At 38.6% G+C, this 17,760-nt stretch overlaps 3 protein-coding genes across 9 annotated transcripts; 1 reads left to right on the top strand and 2 right to left on the bottom strand.

Moving 5' to 3' along the window:
- LOC132141470 (macrophage-capping protein-like) lies at nt 1-6,905 on the bottom strand. Of its 4 annotated transcripts, none has more exons than XM_059550998.1 (9): nt 6,721-6,905; nt 2,472-2,668; nt 2,140-2,294; nt 1,373-1,534; nt 1,099-1,248; nt 910-996; nt 604-736; nt 414-505; nt 1-329 (listed from the first exon to the last, which is right to left on the bottom strand). In XM_059550998.1, exons 2-9 carry the CDS (start codon nt 2,662-2,664, stop codon nt 264-266), a joined length of 1,038 nt encoding a protein of 345 aa, XP_059406981.1. In that variant the 5' UTR covers nt 2,665-2,668; nt 6,721-6,905; the 3' UTR covers nt 1-263. The 4 variants fall into 4 exon arrangements, with proteins under 4 accessions (XP_059406981.1, XP_059406983.1, XP_059406982.1 ...); XM_059551000.1 differs by having other exon boundaries at nt 2,472-2,665; XM_059550999.1 differs by lacking the exon at nt 6,721-6,905 and adding an exon at nt 4,195-4,336.
- A 23-nt stretch (nt 6,906-6,928) lies between these two features.
- LOC132141469 (uncharacterized) lies at nt 6,929-13,138 on the top strand. 4 transcript variants are annotated; one of them, XM_059550994.1, is made up of 10 exons: nt 6,929-7,031; nt 8,292-8,352; nt 8,437-9,099; nt 9,456-10,088; nt 11,950-12,080; nt 12,185-12,278; nt 12,357-12,405; nt 12,550-12,624; nt 12,758-12,910; nt 13,002-13,138. In XM_059550994.1, the coding sequence occupies exons 1-9, from the start codon at nt 6,944-6,946 to the stop codon at nt 12,899-12,901; spliced, it is 1,938 nt and encodes a 645-aa protein (XP_059406977.1). In that variant the 5' UTR covers nt 6,929-6,943; the 3' UTR covers nt 12,902-12,910; nt 13,002-13,138. The 4 variants fall into 4 exon arrangements, with proteins under 4 accessions (XP_059406977.1, XP_059406979.1, XP_059406978.1 ...); XM_059550996.1 differs by having other exon boundaries at nt 6,986-7,263; nt 8,296-8,352; XM_059550995.1 differs by having other exon boundaries at nt 6,986-7,263.
- A 1,258-nt stretch (nt 13,139-14,396) lies between these two features.
- LOC132141468 (small ribosomal subunit protein mS31-like) lies at nt 14,397-17,579 on the bottom strand. Its single transcript, XM_059550992.1, has 7 exons — nt 17,354-17,579; nt 16,310-16,738; nt 15,975-16,127; nt 15,436-15,582; nt 15,289-15,362; nt 15,058-15,195; nt 14,397-14,957 (listed from the first exon to the last, which is right to left on the bottom strand). Exons 1-7 carry the CDS (start codon nt 17,470-17,472, stop codon nt 14,731-14,733), a joined length of 1,287 nt encoding a protein of 428 aa, XP_059406975.1. The 5' UTR covers nt 17,473-17,579; the 3' UTR covers nt 14,397-14,730.
- Between the last annotated feature and the right edge of the window lie 181 nt (nt 17,580-17,760).

Here is a 17,760-nt window from a genome sequence, read left to right as displayed (position 1 = left end):
TTGTATATAGCTATTTTATATCAATGCAAAGCATTATACATGTGACAGAATCAACAATTCACAAATTTATTTATATTTATTAAATGGGCAGTTTCTGAATAAAAATGCCAACCATCCCAGTTTTCACAATACCTGGGATCAAACAAGCATGTTTTGGCTAATAGCAAAGAGTTGCAACAGATGAGCTAAACTATTATGCTTTGTGATTATACAAAATGAGTACCACTTTCTACATACAGTACATCCTATATGCTGGTGTGTGTTTATCTCCAGCTCTTGAAGAACTGTTTGAAGAGGACAGATTCACGTCCCTGAGGGAGAATTTCCACCTGAGGTCAAAAAGAAATTTGTTAAAAGAGCAGACAGTTCTGCACAGAAATAAAAATGAAACCATGAGCTGCCTGTTGCTGTACCTGCGTTCTCATCCTGGGATAGTTCATTTCTGTAATAAAGTCATCTGCCACCTTCAGGGCAACTGTCTTCACGTCCGCATTGGCTCCATTACCTGTGTATCAAAGAAGAAAGTCATTACACACACACAAAAAAAAAACAATAGTTTGATTTACTACACACACACAAACTTGAAAAAATATACACAATCACCTTTCCAAATGTAAATCTTCCCACTAGATCCATTGTCCAGGATGAAGCAGCCATTTTTCTCCAGCAGCTCTTGACTGAAAGGGCCTTTGTCACATAGTTTTGTCAAGATCATTTGGCCAGTTGTATTAAACACCTGAGAGAGAGAATTATAATAATGACTATTATTTTCCCTAAAACATACTTGCAACTGGTTTTGTTTGATTTGATTTTCAGATAGACAAATAGTTTGATTAACCAAAAAAAAAAAAGTTGGATTTGCCTTTTTATGATACCTGCAAAATACACTGTAAAGGAGAGAGAGCTGACCTTGTAAAGCGAAGCAGAATTAGTGATGTCTGCATCAGCATCTTCCTCTGTTGAGCTGTCCTTCAGAGCAGGTATTGGACCAAGTGCCTTTTAAGCAAAAAATAAATAAAATTTCATATTATATATATAGTACATTTTTTCATCCAAAATTGAAATGAATTTCTTATTATGTGGTCTGGTGTTTGTCACCTGAACCATCTCCAGTGGTTCCTCTCCCTCGGTCACATCAATGATTTGAGCTTTCCCATTCCTTTCAGTGTCTCTGATCAGCATTGCTATCTCACGCACCTTCTGACGCTCAAACATATTGGCTTTGGAACCTCTCCATGCGACTATAGTCTGAACATAAACATGTGCACTTGCATGATAACACCAACTAAATGACAGGCCATGTTTATCCAACTAAAATACCATAGCAGCACAAAGACAGACATTACAAAAATAACTTTTTTGACATACACACCTCTCCAAGGTCCAGTATAAAACAGTCGCCCTTGTTGAAGCTCCCCCAGCTAAGCTCCACCTCTCTTGCACGGATGTTTTTCTTTCCTTTGACTTGGTAGAGATGTGTAACAGGGCCAGTCCTGGTCCTGGCGTTCTTAAACCCAGAATCCACCCCACCCTCCTGAGACAGAGAAACTAGCAATTCCGTCATTTCATAGAGGCACATTCTTTGCACAAACACAAAAGTCTAGAGGATCTTTAGAGGTTTTTGGAAGGTTTTTGAAAGTCTCACCAAGTGCATTTAATTTGTCAAAAACAGAATAAAAACAGCAATGTTGTGAATTATTATTACAATATTTGAATATATATATTTTTTAAACAACATGTATTCCTTTGACAGCAAAGCTAATTTTCAGGAGCCATGACTCTTCAGTGTCACACGATCCTTCAGAAATCATTCTAGTATGCTGATTTAGTACACAGTTCTTCAATGAATAGAACGTTTAAAAGAACAGTATTTATTGAAATACAAATGTTGATCAGTTTAATACATGTTTCAATAAACAACTAAAAGCTCATCTCTTCTTTGAATATCTAACTGCCTCCTCCTAAAAAACTTTATCTAGGGTCTTATTTTGCTTAATATTTTCCTCTAATGTAAAAAGCTTTGGATAAAAGCATCTACCAAATGAATAAATGTAAATGTGATGCACACTTGTAGAATACAGTATTAAATTATTTTTACTGATTTGTTGTTTTTGTTCTACTGCGGTCCCTTTCTCTCACCTTGTAGCTGACTCCTTTAGGGAAGAGTCCCATGAATTCAGGTGACTCGTATCCTTGCACCTGTCGGTGTTGTACTGGCTCTCCTCCCAAGAAGCTGTCCAACTGAGTGGCAAGCATGGCACAAGCACCCTGCTCATCCCGGGATGACTTCTCACCTTGACCAGAGAAGGAAAGCCAACAGTAAGAGAAAATGCTAAATCTACAGGTACCTTAACTTAATCTACCAAAAATATTTGAACAGTGCATATTTTAACAATGCTGTATATGAGCAGCATCAGATACATTTTTAGTCATTCTACATTTATTTGCATGCACAAACAGATGCTACACACCCATCCACATGTGTAGGTCACTTCCATCCTTTCCACGGTTGCCGAGCACAATATATGCATCCCCATTGTAGAAGATTCCCCTTTGTGATGGTTTAAGGAGCACGGCCTTCATCTTCTCAACCCTCCAGACATACAGCCCTGGCTCTCGCACTTCATGGGTAAACTGGCTCTGTGCTGTCCGCAGATTAAGCATCCTGCTGAGGGTGGAAAGCAAGATTAAAGAGTGTGTGTTCACGTAAAGGTCGGGGGCTGCGTTATGAGAAAGGCAACAAGGTAAGGTAAGGTAAGAAAAGGGGGAATGAAGCGAGGAGAAAGCAAGAGTGGATGAGAGAGAGGGAGAGAGAGAGAAAGAAGAGAGCCTATGTACAAGGAAGAACAGAAACAGGGAAAGCAAGGGGATAAAGAAGGAAATATGAAGTATTATAGTGAAATATGATGGATATTGTAGAAGCAATGCAATCCAAACAGAGAATTGTGGCATGTTTAAATATAGGACGAATGAAAGGAGAGAGACAGAAAGCGATAAGAATGGGGAAGGAGAAAATGGGAATACAGGAAACAGAACACTGAAATATGGGAAGTGACGGGAGAGAAAGAGCAGCGGACAGTGATGGAGTCAGCCTGATCTAGACAGTAGAGGCAGGTACCCTGAAGGTCAGGGGTCAGATATGGAAGCAGAGCATGGGATTGCATGCTCCATTAGAGATGCATAATGGGAAGGCCAGTGGGAGGTGAGAGCAGAGAGATCAAATATAATAGAGCTGTAAAATGAGATGCAATTGTGCCACACAAATTATTCATAAGACCAACTGTTGTGGAGCCATACAAGACACATGGCTTACATACACCCAGCCACGCTCACCAAAGACAGACCGACAGATCAACAGAGCAAGTTCTCCCCTAATCACTGCATTTACGGTGATTACTTAATCCCTTTGGCGGTCAGATGTGAGGTCACAAACAGAAATGAACCACAGGAGAGTGATGCAGCATCCTTTGACTGGTTTCACATGATCGATGTTAAAATATCTGAATGTTTACACTATTTCCACATCATACATCTTCAGAATGAGATGACATCTATGTTTCCTCTTGAATGATTAGGAGGGTACATGTGTGTCATGTTGGAGCAGATGGTAAAGCAGTCGAATGCTCACTTAGACACCACCCTTTTACACTTCCCCATAATGGTCAAATAAAGTATGAATAGTAAAACACAGTTTGATGAAATTGCAACCCAACTTTTTTTTTCCACTACTACCATTTTTTTCAGTCCTTAGCTGGGTTGTGTTCCACTTAGAACTGAACAAAATTATTTTAAAATTCAGTTCAGTTCCTAAATTTAAAGCAAACACAACACAGAATTGTGATTCCAATTTGAATTTAAGGAATTTGAATAAATATTCGGATTATGGTAAAATAAGTTTAACATTGTCATATGATACTATACTGAAGTCAAGTATAATAATTAAAGTATTAAAAAGAAACTAATCTTTTTTCTTTTTTTGTAAAAGTAATATTCAAATATATATATATATATATATATATATATATAGAGAGAGAGAGAGAGAGAGAGAGAGAGAGAGTTAGATTTTAACATGAGTTAAAAATCTAACTATATAGAATTATTTTATAGATATTTTATAGATATATAGCCCGATTTTTTACTTTAATTTTGAAGAGACACAACAACATAAAAATGTAATGTCTGGCAATTTCCTACCTTAATGCAATGGTCTTTGTTGAGTTCAGTCCAGCTCCTGAGAGTTCTTAAATGTAACAGCTGACTGAACAATCGGCTTTGCTGCATATACAGTTGACTGACTTGCTTCACAACTTCCTGCCATTTCCCCCTCAGTAACTTACAAAGGCCAGGCACAGTTATTGAGGCATTGACTATGTGGAGCTCTTGGTTAGAAGACAAAAGCTTGTTAACCAAATGATTAGCCGCAGGGAAATTCTGATCATCAGCATCTCACATCTGTTGCAAACACACTGTATGCAAACACATCTCTTTTTGACTACACAAGCAACACATCATTTAACTGATCCCATTCTGGTGTCATTTATATTTATGGAAAGAGTGAGAGATGAACGGCAAGAGTAATGAAAAGTCAAAAGACAAAGTCAAAAGGACAATGTCTGAAAATGTAACCCAATGAACTGAAGCTTGTTCTATTTTTATCAGTAACTTTATGGTTCACCTCTTCTACAAATGTCATGTGAGCTGTTATATACTAAAAAAACCCATGCTTAGGATTCATATCGGAGATCTGTCAGTGTGACATATGGCAATGAGAAGTGAGGACAAAAGTAGGATTTCTCATTTATAATGGAGGTAGTTTCCATCATTACTCATTATTGTCTATTGGATGGAAGTACACTGAGGTTTTTGTAGTGAGAGTTTTGACAGGTCTATTTTTACTAACACAGGCATAACAACTGTTAACTGCCTAAGCAAAAATTGTGTCTGTGTTTATGGCATTTACTGTAAGGCATTTACTGGGTGTGTAAGACAGTGTGAGAGAACTGTCAGAAGTCATTAGTTTAGGCTAGACTATTTCATATCTCATGAATAGAATATGTAACACACACAAATACATACATATATTAGGGCTGGTAAGCGATACATTTTTATTAATCTAATTAATTTGGAGAAATTACTCCCATGGATAATTTAAAGTCATTGTTGTGTAAAGCATCAAACAGGCATTACAAAAAGGTTCAGCAATAAATATTTTGTCTGATAAAATTTACATATAACCTACTCTTTTGGACCATGCGAGTAAATTATGACAGAACTGTAATTTTTGTTTGGGTGAACTATAACTTTAATAATTTATTTTCTTAATTTAATTATTATTACTATGAAAATATGAAATTATTTCTTTAATGAAATGATACTCTAAATAATAAACTAAAACTGCCAGTAGGTGGAGGTAATGTCTTAATGATTAAGTCATCGAGTCATTTATTTGATTCATTCAAATGGCTGATTCACATGGAAGCATATGCATAGCAATATACAATTTGGAATGTAATATGCAAAATGACAATTCAATATGTAAAATGGCAATGCATTTCTGTACTTACATTTAGCCTACCAATACATTTGTGCAAAATGAAAATTACATTTAAAAAATTACATTATTTGCATTTGCCATTTTATACACTAGTTTTTATATGTAACATGAATACTAATTTTAACGCTTTATAAGTTGCAAGATGAAAATGTACAGAAATTATTAGATGTGTAACATGTTCAAGCCAAAACTATGGCAAAATTCGAATTCAAATGCTATTTTTCTTAATTGCATTTATACTCACAGTCAAGACACTTACGACTGCATTTTCATTCACGGTCCCGCAATGAATGTAGCAAAATTCAATGTGCACATTGAAAATGAATTCCGAGCCGATCACGTCTCCGCCCCCTCCCGCCATTTCAATCACTGCCTGAACAGGGCGGGGCTTGCAGAAGGTCAAGAGACTCAAGAGGATTCAAGTGAGAGTCATGTCCATGTTGTCTATGATGTTCTCTCACTTGAATCCTCTTTTAGAGTATATATTTTACACATATACACACATTTTTTTAGGGCTCCACGATTAATCTAAATTAAGGCGATAAATCGCGAGTAGGTAGAAGCTAAACGTTATTAAATGTGGTATTTTCACATGCTTTCAGGTGGAGCAGCATTTGCTACACAGGCATAGTTCACTGACAAGCTACACAAACAGCTTTCATAATCACAGAAGCATTTCTTCAATTTCATAACGGATCTGTGAAGCAAATGCAGCTCCACCTGAAAGCAGGTGATGGAGATTTACTACTAATCACAGAACCTCCGGCTTCATGACAATCATATTTGATTCGTTTAATCACTTATATATATATATATATATATATATATACACACACATATACACACACACACACACAGACAGATATGGATTTGCTAGTTAATGACCTTTTGGGATGTTCAAAAGATTGGATGCGGGAACTTTCATAAAACTCAGTTTCATTATAAATATCTTAATTTGTGTTTTGAATATTGCAAGTCATACATGCTTGAAATGACATGAAAATTAGTAAATGATGACATTTTTCTTATTTGGTGAACTTAACTTTTAAATTAATGCAGTATACAAGGATCAAGAGAGATATATGAATTTCATTTTCACTCACTAAATTAATTTAACATCATTCAGGTATCTTATAACAGTACATTTTCATACCACATATAATTACCACAGTCTGTGTAGTCAAATAATGACCTCTAGGCCTAGGACAATTGGAATGTGGGCATGTGATATTATTTTAATGAAGTAGCTTATTTTATATGTTGGTCTGGGATAACAAAGAGAAAATACTTCTTTCTTACATGAAAAACTGGTCTCGCTTGAAATATATCTCTCTTTTATATGTCACAGAGGTTTCATTCTTGAGCAGTGAGTGACATGTATGATCAGTGATGGCTTTTAACAACGTGGGCGCAGCCAGTTCCAGTCTCGACGTGCACGCGCCCCCTCTGGTGACGTCACCACGGCTGCAGCTGATCGGTTTGTCTGAATGTAATTTCACAGACAACACGTATTTTTCGACGGGACGACTTCGATGTAACTACGAAATTGACGGGTTTTTGTTCATTTGAAAGCATATACGGTTCATCCTCGTTCAGATGTGGAACGTAGTATAACGGAAGACGGTTGTTAGCTAACGTTAGCTGTCACGGGCTAAGTGTTTGCTGATTAATTAGATTTGGGTGTCTGTGTTCGTATCGGACAACCTTGGGTATGTCAAAACAAAACAACTCACCCGGTCAACTTTGTCGAAATTAAACGCACAGATATTTAAATATTAGCAAAATTGGTAACTAATACTGTTACATGATGTTATTTAGACTGTAACGTTATTTAAAAATAGTTTTCGCTTTGTTGTAGTTTAGCATTGACGGCGAAAGCGGAAGACTGTCTTAACAATGATGTGTTTTTGTATTCAACTTAATATTGCACCTGTTGTTTAAAAACTTTAGTTGTATATTACGCGTGTAATATTATGAATGAAACGTGTTATGATGTTTGTTTCGAATTACTCTTCTGAATGTGAAACTCAAGGCCTTGTCGGCCCTCAATCACGCGTTCGTGTGACGTTAGGCCAGGCATGTGGCGTCGTCGACCTCGTCGTAATTTGTTTATATTCCACATAATTAAAAGAAGGGCGATCTTGTATTTCGGGACGATATGTGAAACAATCAAAACACTGCAATGTGAAACAAACAAAACCTTGCATTTTTTTGATTGATTATTTATTTATTTTTGTCCCTGGAACACGATTGACAGGACAAAGTATCGTGAGATTAAAACGCATTCTGTGGTTTTATATCAATTCCTTGCAGTTTGGCGTGTGATGATCTCGATATAAACTCATTGGACAGCCACATGCTTTACTAGTATTTGTTTAAAAAAGGGTTTAAAATATATATTTTCTAAATTAAGAGACAATTTTAACAAAACACATAAAAAAATAGGCTCTTGGATAAGAGTGTAGCATGTAATTTTTGACCATTATTTAAGAGTGGCATGAATGACAAATGCTGAAATGGATCACTTGGCGTTTATTTTTATTTCCTATATTTTTTATGCTAAGTAATTCCAGAGGTAATTGGCATTGCACTGGAAGTCTTACTTTTACTTTAAGATTTTAGACGTTTCAAAGTATTTCTTTTGGTTTTCCTTTTTATTTTGCTGTTTTTAGGTCAGTCCTGTTCTGTCAGTATTGTAGAAGAGTAACACTTCATGTGTTTTTTTTTTTCACTTAAGATAGGTTTAAAAGCGGAAAAATGGTGAGACAACACTCAGGATCTCCTCGTTCTAAACACAGGTACTAAAGTGCTGTAGATATAATAATTCTGATGTGTCTGCATAATGATCAGTGGCTCAAAATTTACATTTGTTTTTAATACAGGCCATTCTCAGACAACTACAGCAGCATGAATCATGAAGGGCGATTCGGCCCCCCTTCAAGAAGCCAGAGAGGTTTTAGAGGACCTCCTGGAAAAGCCCCACCAAGTTGGAGAGATAACAACAGAAGTGGACCCCAGCCATACCCCAAGAGGCCCTCGCTCATGGGTGAACGCAGAGAGCGGCCACATGGACCGTGGATGCAGCACAAGGATAACTTCCATCCATATCCCAGCTTACAGGATTCACAGCGGGGCCGCAGGAGGCCTTCTCCACCCCGCTCAAGCCGCCCTCCCCCATTCCAGCACAGGCAGTCCCCACATGGTCCTATACATGGGCCGCCACGCCACAGAGCACCACTTTTCCATGAAAACCACCCTGGCCACACATCTCCATCTCGCCATTTCCACGGCCCTCCAACAGACAGGCGGATTCCTTCCCCACATAGTTCTTTCAGGGGTCCACAGCGACACCCAAGCCCTCAGGAGCATGACAGGAGCTGGTGCCCCAATCCTCGGGAGAGGCCCTTTGGCCGACCTGCACTTGGCAGGGACCACTGGAATCGCCCAGGAGGATACCCTCACCCTCCCAGTGGGGATTCGAGGCTTTCCGGCCCACCTCAAAGAAAACCAAGAGAGTTTCATGGAAGGAATTCATATCCAGAGAGGTACAAGAATCAAGCTGTGCAGGCTGGGTAAAGTAAGAATACAGTTATGTGTTAGAATGCAAAGTCCAGTACACTGCAGGGTGGTGAGCATAAACCCCAGCTTCCTTCAGCTTTCTGTCAGTGTAAAGTACCGCAGGATCTAATGATAACGCCCCTAAAGTGAAACTGGAGAAAATGTAAAACCATTTGAGGCTATTTCCCCTTAAAGTTATACTGGCACAGAAGTGGTATGGCATTCAGCAGCCTGGGGCTGGATCTAAATTGATAGAAGTTAAGAGCCTCCACAAGAGCTTTCTCAAGCAGCACAAACTGGCATTATAACCAACATGTTTGTATTGTTTGTAATGGATATGTAGGTGGTCTGCAGAGAGAGATCAGCGTGCGCCGCATGGAGAGCTTGGGAGGGAGTCCCGGCACCCCAGCATGGATTGGGCACATGGAGGACGTGGAAGTCCACATACTCATCCCCCTTACAGATCGCCGGCACGAAGACCAGGCCAACCCCCATCTGGATCATCGTTCAGACCATATCCTCCTTTTCTTCATCAGGAAAGGCCCTTTGGACGGCCAATGAAGAGGAAGAGTGAAGAATTCAGACGGCAACCGTCATCAAGCAATATGGAGCATGGGCCACCAAAGCGCTTCCGCAGGGAGTTGTCAGTGAGACCTCTTCCTCCCAGGGGCTTCCGAGGTCGTGGTTTGTCCCTTCAAGATAAGAGTCGACTGATAAAGGCGCAGAAGTTTAGAGCGGAGTCAGTGGCCCGGTTCAAACTGCCTCCACCAAGGCCAAGAATCTCGGAGAGAGTCCAGAAGCCCAAGCCTGCACCAAAGAATGCCAAAGATTCCCCAGGAGTCCCACCACACAAGTTATCACTCAAAAAGATGCCATCATCCAGAGAGTCATCCCCCAACACAGATTCCAAGACTGCAGAACCTGAGAGGGACTCCGAAACAAAGGTGGCATCCCATCGCTCTGTGAGCGCACACAGGTATGGTATCACCCCTCATACTGTGGCAATGGGCGCGTGATGTTTACAAGGTCAAGCTACCTGTTTTTCAATGGCACAACTTTCATCAAAGGGGTGTCACCTTGTCAGATGAGATGGATGAGGAGAGAAAAAAGAAAATCATGCCTGTTTTCCTCCTCATTTTTGACAACAGTATGATGTTTATCCTTGTCAAGAGAATGTGATAAGAGATAAGTCTGAGCAAGTGGTCTTTCAAAGTTTCGCAGTCCTTCTCGTTCCAAAAGTCAAATGCCATTTGTTCCACAATGCTGCATCAAGATCGCCTCTGACCCAGAAGAGATGTTTAAAATGTCTTCCAGGGAGGGAAATGCTTTTTAAGCCTGAATCTTAATTGTTTGCAGAAGGACGCTCTGCCTTATTATGCAACTGACTGTGGTAACGATGAGCAAAATTCAGTCTGTCATTGCTACATCATACGGACATAGGATAGGATGTCTTGGAAAATGGAAATGTGAATGGATTTTATAGAGAATGGACAAGAATTGAATTTCTGTTTAGACCCTGTCATTGGTTTGTTCCCTTTGAAGAACTTGATTGGTTGGATGAAGAAACCACAACTCTGGGGCTGTACTCAATTTTCAATGTAAAACAGATTGCTTGCAAGAAGAGAAATAACTACCATTCCTTGATAGAATACTGTAAGACTTGGTCAGATGGATTAGATTACCATGATCAGAAGAATAAAACTGCATCACCAATAACCACAGGAATGCCTTGAAGCTGCAACCCAAGCTCCCAACAACAGGCCTCATCATGTGATAACTGCTGTGAGAAAGAAGACACATCCCTCTTTTGTCATCATGTGGGTGGTATTTATGAAAGAGCTCTTTAGGCTCTTAAATTTATCCTTGGCATTGCAGCATTGACAACAAGAAGAGATCATGTTATCTTACAACCAAACCATTGGCTGAAATGGCAGGAAGTTGAAGTTGTGCTGAAGATAAGACCTTATCCACTTTTGCCTAATGAAACATTTGCCAAAATAAGCATAAATTCATAGTCGATCTCAATCGAAGTTCTGCAACTGAAGAAATATCCAAGCCATTTTAGATCCTAAATGCCTACCAGTTGTGTGAAGATTGATATGATACATGAGTTTGGAGGTTCTGCAGTTTATTCAAGGAGAAGTGGCCAAAAATTTATAGAGAATTCAGTCTCATTTTGGGAAGATCCTCTCTGGATATCTCAATGGCATCCATAATCCAGAGCTGCAAACCAATGTTTATACCATGAAATGCGTATTCCAGTGTGAAGCGTTTGCAGTCTACCAACACATCTAATCAAGTATGAAAGAATAGGTCAAGAGGAATGTGTCTGGCTTGTCAAGTCCGGATAAAAAGGAAGTGCTAGAATGCCTGTCTGTTCCCTTTTTGGAGAGTAAAATGATTCCTACACGCCGTTCTTCAGTCTACTCATTCAGTCTGCCTATATCAGTTATTCACGTTAGCAAAAGGAAGGCTGCTAAAGGCCAAGTTGAATCAGGGAAAGTTAATCTACCAATTCAAACTGAAGCATGACGATGATGGGCTTGCTTTGCTGTAAGTACCCATGTAGTAATCCATCATTGGTCCTTCTGCATTTGAAACAATACAATTGGGTTCTTGAGGACCGTGAATGTTTGAGTAATTTAGTTTGAAGTGCAACATTTCTCTCCTCGGATCACGAGGCACAAGCTTATTCCACTTTGAAACCAGATAACATTGTGCATGCCTTCTGCTTTATCTAAATGCTTGAAATTTAGAATTTATTCCCAGATGTTCTATATTAAATTCCCAGATGTTGTGGATGACTTGTTCAAATGCCTTGTTGACTTTCTTTTCAGCTCTTCACCAATAGACCAACGACTTGCACGTGATCTTGTTGTGGTTTCCCATTGGGAGGCGGGGCACAAACCCAGCACTAGCCCTAAGAACAATACACCCTGGAGGAATAAGGCACCCAAGAGCAAATCTGGTAAAAGTCTGAATGATTTGCAAGTAATTTATTCTGTAGCAGCATGCTAGTATCATGTAACATTCTTAACTTTTTTTTTGTTCTTAATTTTCTTGATCTTCCAGAGGAATCAGAATCTCATGGAAATTTAACACTGAATGAACGCTTCACCAAGCTACAAAGTCCTATTAGATCTCCACAGGAAAAGAAAGAAAGACCGTAAGTGAGGAACTGTTTTTTTGTTCTGTTACAGCTGCTAAATCTTAGCTGAATGCAACCCTTTACAATTTTTTTTAGGTCTTCTGTAAGTCCAGAAAAAACCATGAGGAAGCCTGGATCATTTCAGGTAATTAAGGTCTTAATATGTGACCGTTTTACTTATCAGAGTGCTTTAGAAGTAAAGGCATGTTTTGTGTTATATAACATTTTGTAGTGTGTTAGTAATTTTTGTTATAGTGATTTGTAGTGAAACAAGTTTCTATAAACACAGAGGCCAAATTTCCGGCCAACTGCTGGAGTGAAGGGGGGATCAGCCCCTGATGGAGTTCCTAGGAAACCATTGATGGTAAACGATTCTTAAGCTGTGCAGTTATACAGAATTATTATTTAACAGTCTAATCTTTGTAGTAGGCTTTATTTGGTTTGTTGTTTCCATGGACATTTAAAAAAAATAATAATAATAATAATTGTCCTCTAAGGGCTCTTTAATTCCAAGACCACCCTTCAGTCAGAAGCCTGTCTTTAAGAAGAGTCAAAGTATCATGTCAAAGTACAAGAACCTTCAAACGTTGCGGCATAAAGTGCCTCATCAGCGTCAAGCCACTAGCTATCGCCGGTGGTAACCCAAAATGGTGAGTCTAGTTTCATGCACCTTAATAATACGTAATTTAATTTTTGTAGAATGTTCAGTTGCTATTACTCATTAATATTACTTTTTTGTAGATTGCACATGCTGAAGCAAGTCGTCCACTGCAGAGCCTCTCTACAGAGCTCCTTTACCCTCTCACCTTCTCTCATCTCCTGTTGTACAACAGTTTGAACTAATCTGTTAAAAAAAGTTATTTTTCTTCTATAGTATGATTTTTCTCTTCTTTTTTCTTTTGTGTGCTTTAGATATAAAGTCTCGAATTGTGTGCGATTTGTCTTTTTAGACTTTCAAAAACAGAGATTAGAGTTACATTTTTGTATATACCTTTAACCAGTAAGAAAGCTCTCTGTTTGCCAGAATTTTGGTTAGAATTTGGCTTTGGTTAGAATTTATTTTTGGATGTGGTTATGTTTATATATTAGTGTCTGGATAGCTGCTTTTTGAAAGTGACTGTTAAAAGACTCCTATCACGTGAAACGATCTTTGTAGAATGAGTAGCTTTCATTTGATGAGCTTGGTTGAGCTCCATGTGTTGATAACACATATGTACATTCTTTGTAATCAGACACTTTGAATAAAACTGGAATTGTCAGATGTTTTCTGTTGTGCGAAATCAAATACTATACTGCTTATTGTCATGTTTGCACATTTGCCTCAACACGTTTGCATGCAGGATTCCCTCGCACATTGAATGTACCTACATTTCGGATACATGGATTCCGAGAGTAGACTATTTAATGCTCAGTCAGTAAGAAAACCAACCACAAATTCTGACTCATTTTTTACATTACTTTTGATTCATGTTATGTATCCATGGTATCTTCCAACCTATGCATTTCTGTCATCCAGCAGTCTGATATTGAATTTCCTGCAGCAATGTTAAAACAATGTTTTTGGCTAATAAAAAGGTGCCCTAACCAGTTCCTAGAAAGCTACCTTCCTGTTGAGTTAAGTGATAACTCTGCTCCAACATGCCAATCTGTAACGAGTGTTTCTAAAGATTTTATTTTTCTGGTGAAGGTGTGATTGATTAGGGGTGGAACTGAACTTTGCGGGAAGGTAGATCTCAAGGAACAGGTTTGGGGACTTGTCTTTGCTCAAAGATTGATATTTTTAAAGGTGATAAACGATGTACTGTTGACCTGAACATATTGACAAATTGTAAATCGCATATTAGTGGTTGAAATTGACATAATACCACATATGCGGAGTAAGACTTGATGTGTTCAAAAGAGTGGGAACCCTGTCAAGTTTTATTTGTATAGTGCTTTTTAGAATTACACAAATACCAAGCATCTTTACAGATAAAATTAATGTTTCTAATTCCTAGCTCTATACATTTAGCAGTTTGGAGCTGGTGATAGGGGTATGATAAAAACAATCGAACAGCTGAAAGTTGCTATAGTGTATCACTTTATTTGAGTTTACTGTATGTATGTTGATAAACTTATAGAAATTGAAAGTTGGAGTTATTTTTTAATTCTTCATCCTTCTTTGGAACAAGTATTGTGAGAAAAAGCAACAAACTGAATTATGAGCAGCATACACAACATCCAGACTTTATTGAAAAACAGTTATGTTTTAGTAAATCACATATCAGAAAGTTTGCAGCAGGCTGAATATTACTATGATGCAGCTGACCATTAAGAAACGACAATGTTCAAGTCTCTTAATCTGGTAATGGATGCAGTTATTACTTCGAGTTGCTTAATGAAGTTTTGCAAATTATCTCAGCATTTAGGATCTTGCTGGTTCTAGGGCTTTCAGGACAGTTACAACCAAAAGCATCTTCTGTCTTCATCCTTATGCCTCAGCCTCTTTCAGAACATCATCTTTCTGTCGGAAGTAGTCTCTGAACCAGTCAATATGATCTTTTTTCTGTTGGACCGTGAGGTTGTGATTCTTTGCGAGGCCTGTGATTACAAGCTCCATGAAGTGCCTGACTGGACCCTGCCGGGGAAATGATTCATCAAGGTGCTTCTCCAGGAACACGTGCTCATGGAAGGGCACACTTGCCTCCTCTTCCAGGCCTGAAAAAGTTGCACGATGTGCGCGAAGAAAAGTTTAAGATAAAATACAGGATTTAAAAACCTGAAGCTAGATGCAACCTATTCTTGCAGTAGAACTCACCAGCCTCATTGTTGATTGGATATTGCCAAAGTTTGCCCTCTTTGGTCCACTGGATCATCTCCTCAAAGCCATTGCGAGGCGCTTGATTTGTTGCCTGGACAATTTGATTAGCTAGATCAATGTCCCACAGAGTAGGACCTGAAATTCAGAGCAGGGAATGGGACATGGTAAGTAAATACACTCGGTTTCACTTGAATGGTGTTGGTATAAAAAAACAGAAATTTTCCTTGCCCAGATCTGACGGTGTGTCTTGCTCCATGCCTGCAGTAAAGATGTTCAACCTCTTACTAGTGAAGGGACTCTTTCTTTAAAACAAAATGCACAAGTTTAGTAGAAAAATGTATTTAAAAAAAAGAACATTTTAGGGAAGTTTTTTACCTTCTGCGGACTGCATCAAGTTCACCAGTAATGCCTCTGTCTTGAGTATATCCCTTTCCGTCATCATCAAAACGAATCTGACTGCTAGGTCTGGCGCTTGATCTGCCATTCGTCCTCCTTCCGACTTTCATATCTGCAATTATGTGTCTGAAAGTTTTGAGATGATATCACATAATTGTTCCAACAAATGAACTAATGCTTCACTTTATTTCTATAGTTTTATTAACAAATAAAACCACTTTCACAACAAGCGTTTATATGCAATCAAATTCATGGAAATAGCAAGTGATTTTTTTTGTTCTTATTGTGATGTACACCTAAGTGAAACACTATCGAGAAAATTGTAGGTCACGAGCAGTAGTCGAATTGTACGAAAGGGGCAGGATTAAGCAGATTAATGACTGGAGAAGTCCAGAACACATCAACAGAAGTCTGTTGTTTCAATGGAAGATCAAACTATGATGTTCTGATTAGATGTATCATTTACAATAAGTTTAATAAGAAACATTTAGGAAACAGACATCAGAATTGAGCCCTACCCTATGTTCTGTCCATCTGCTCTCTTCTGGGTGTCAGGTACAGCTTCATGTTTCCTCAGCTGCTTAAGAAGCTCTGACTCGGCCTGATGTTTGTTTGGGAGTGTGGATGCGGCGGCAGAGACTGCAGAAACCAGCGCTGGATTCAAGGTCCCACTAGAGTACAGAAAATACTGAAAAATTTAACTTCAGGGTGGATGCATTGTTTGCTCAAATTATGATTTAGACTTGTGATTTAGCTGTTAGTGTATACATATACAAAGTTGCTGTCATCGTAGGCATATTAGTTTTAGCATTACCAATTAGTGGATGCATGTACGTATATATGTATAACTCACTGCTGTTGTGAAGCTTCGGCTGTGGCATGCTGGAACATGCTGTGCGCGCTTTCCATGGGCTCTTGGTCGGCCCTCTCACTCATTCGTGGAGTCTTTGAGGGTCTTATTTTGCGTACGGTTGTGACCTCCACCTTCATTGCCCCAAGTAGTTCCAAAAGACTCTCCTTGCCACTTTTTGTCTTTTCCACCTGCTTGCTGTCCTCAGGTTTATCCACTGGTTCGGTCTCTAACTGTGAGGTCAAAGTCGCATTTGAAATTTTGGTGCACTCTTCCATTTCGGTGCTCTTCTGCCCATCAGCGTTAACCTCTTCTTTCGCCTCATTCTCTTCTGGTCTCTTTTCTTTGTCTTCAGACAGGGATGTGGGAGTCTCCTTATTTTCACTAAAAGAGATGCTACTGGTTCCTAACGGTCTTGTTGTACATGGGGACCTGAAATAAAGATATTAGATCAAATGAGTCTTCATAATTAAATATAGAATTTATTCATGGGCTGAAATGTATATTTACATTTACATTTAGCAGACACTTTTATCCAAAGTGACATAGAAATGAGGACAATAGAAATTAATTCAAAATCAACAAAAGAGCAATAATATGCAAGTGCCATGACAAATCTCGTTTAGCCTAACACAGTACATGTAGCGAGGGGTTTTATTTGTTTTGTTTTTTATTTATATTATAAATAACAAAATAGATAGAATAGAAAAGAAATAGAAAAAGCTTATAAAAAGAAATCAAGCAGTAGAAAATGAATAGAGTGCAAGAGATTGAGGGTCAAGTGTTTTTAAATAAAAACAAATAGATAAAACAGAATTAGAATAGAGAGTGCTAAAGTCAGAGGGTGAAATAAAGATGGAAGAGATTTAAATATTTAATATATTGCAAACACATAATCTAGACGCAAATGGAAAATTCTGCAGGTTAATCAAGTGCTACTTTATTCTGATATCTGAGATATTTCAATTTCAGACTGAGACTTTTAACTTACACGTAAACATAATTCAACCAGATCAGAGCTGTCAGTATCTTAAATCTGTAACTTACCAGATAACAGGAGCAAAACTCTCCCATTCTTTACATTTTGTGGAAGGTAATCGTGTATTCTGCGTATGAATTAATCCATTTCGAACCTGATAAATATTTATTAACAGTCTTCTATACATGATTGCCCCTCTCAGAAGACCTCAATGTCGTCCATGCACGTTTCCCTGTGCAGCACAATCAACTGTCCGCCAGATGCCTGCCTGAGAGGTATAAATGTTCCGGGCGCCTTTTTGCACTTGTTTGAACATTCATTAATTGTATCTGTTTCAGTCTATCTGTATCACATACTTTTCTTTAGGATAACTAAATCGGATTGCAAGAGGAAAAGGGAACCGTTCATAAACTGGTCCAGGGGAAGGCTGCGCTGTCAACCTGCATCGCTTCTAGTGAAGGGAAGTCCGAGTCAT

This window comes from Carassius carassius, chromosome 5 (assembly GCF_963082965.1).
Source record: "Carassius carassius chromosome 5, fCarCar2.1, whole genome shotgun sequence".
Lineage (NCBI taxonomy): Eukaryota > Metazoa > Chordata > Actinopteri > Cypriniformes > Cyprinidae > Carassius > Carassius carassius.
The sequence above is the reverse complement of the archived record's forward strand: the minus strand, read 5'-3'. Positions and strand labels throughout refer to the sequence as shown.

Coding starts and splice junctions, on each gene's coding strand:
- LOC132141470 (XM_059550998.1), bottom strand. CDS start 2,664: ATGCTTAATCTGCGGACAGCACAGAGCCAGTTTACCCATGAAGTGCGA. Junction 1,535..2,139: donor CTAAAGGAGTCAGCTACAAG/GTGAGAGAAAGG, acceptor TCTCTGTCTCAG/GAGGGTGGGGTGGATTCTGG. Junction 1,249..1,372: donor TTATACTGGACCTTGGAGAG/GTGTGTATGTCA, acceptor GTTTATGTTCAG/ACTATAGTCGCATGGAGAGG.
- LOC132141469 (XM_059550994.1), top strand. CDS start 6,944: ATGGCTTTTAACAACGTGGGCGCAGCCAGTTCCAGTCTCGACGTGCAC. Junction 9,100..9,455: donor AGGAATTCATATCCAGAGAG/GTACAAGAATCA, acceptor ATGGATATGTAG/GTGGTCTGCAGAGAGAGATC. Junction 12,081..12,184: donor GGCACCCAAGAGCAAATCTG/GTAAAAGTCTGA, acceptor TTGATCTTCCAG/AGGAATCAGAATCTCATGGA.
- LOC132141468 (XM_059550992.1), bottom strand. CDS start 17,472: ATGTATAGAAGACTGTTAATAAATATTTATCAGGTTCGAAATGGATTA. Junction 16,739..17,353: donor AGTTTTGCTCCTGTTATCTG/GTAAGTTACAGA, acceptor TCTTTATTTCAG/GTCCCCATGTACAACAAGAC. Junction 15,363..15,435: donor CTTGATGCAGTCCGCAGAAG/GTAAAAAACTTC, acceptor TTTGTTTTAAAG/AAAGAGTCCCTTCACTAGTA.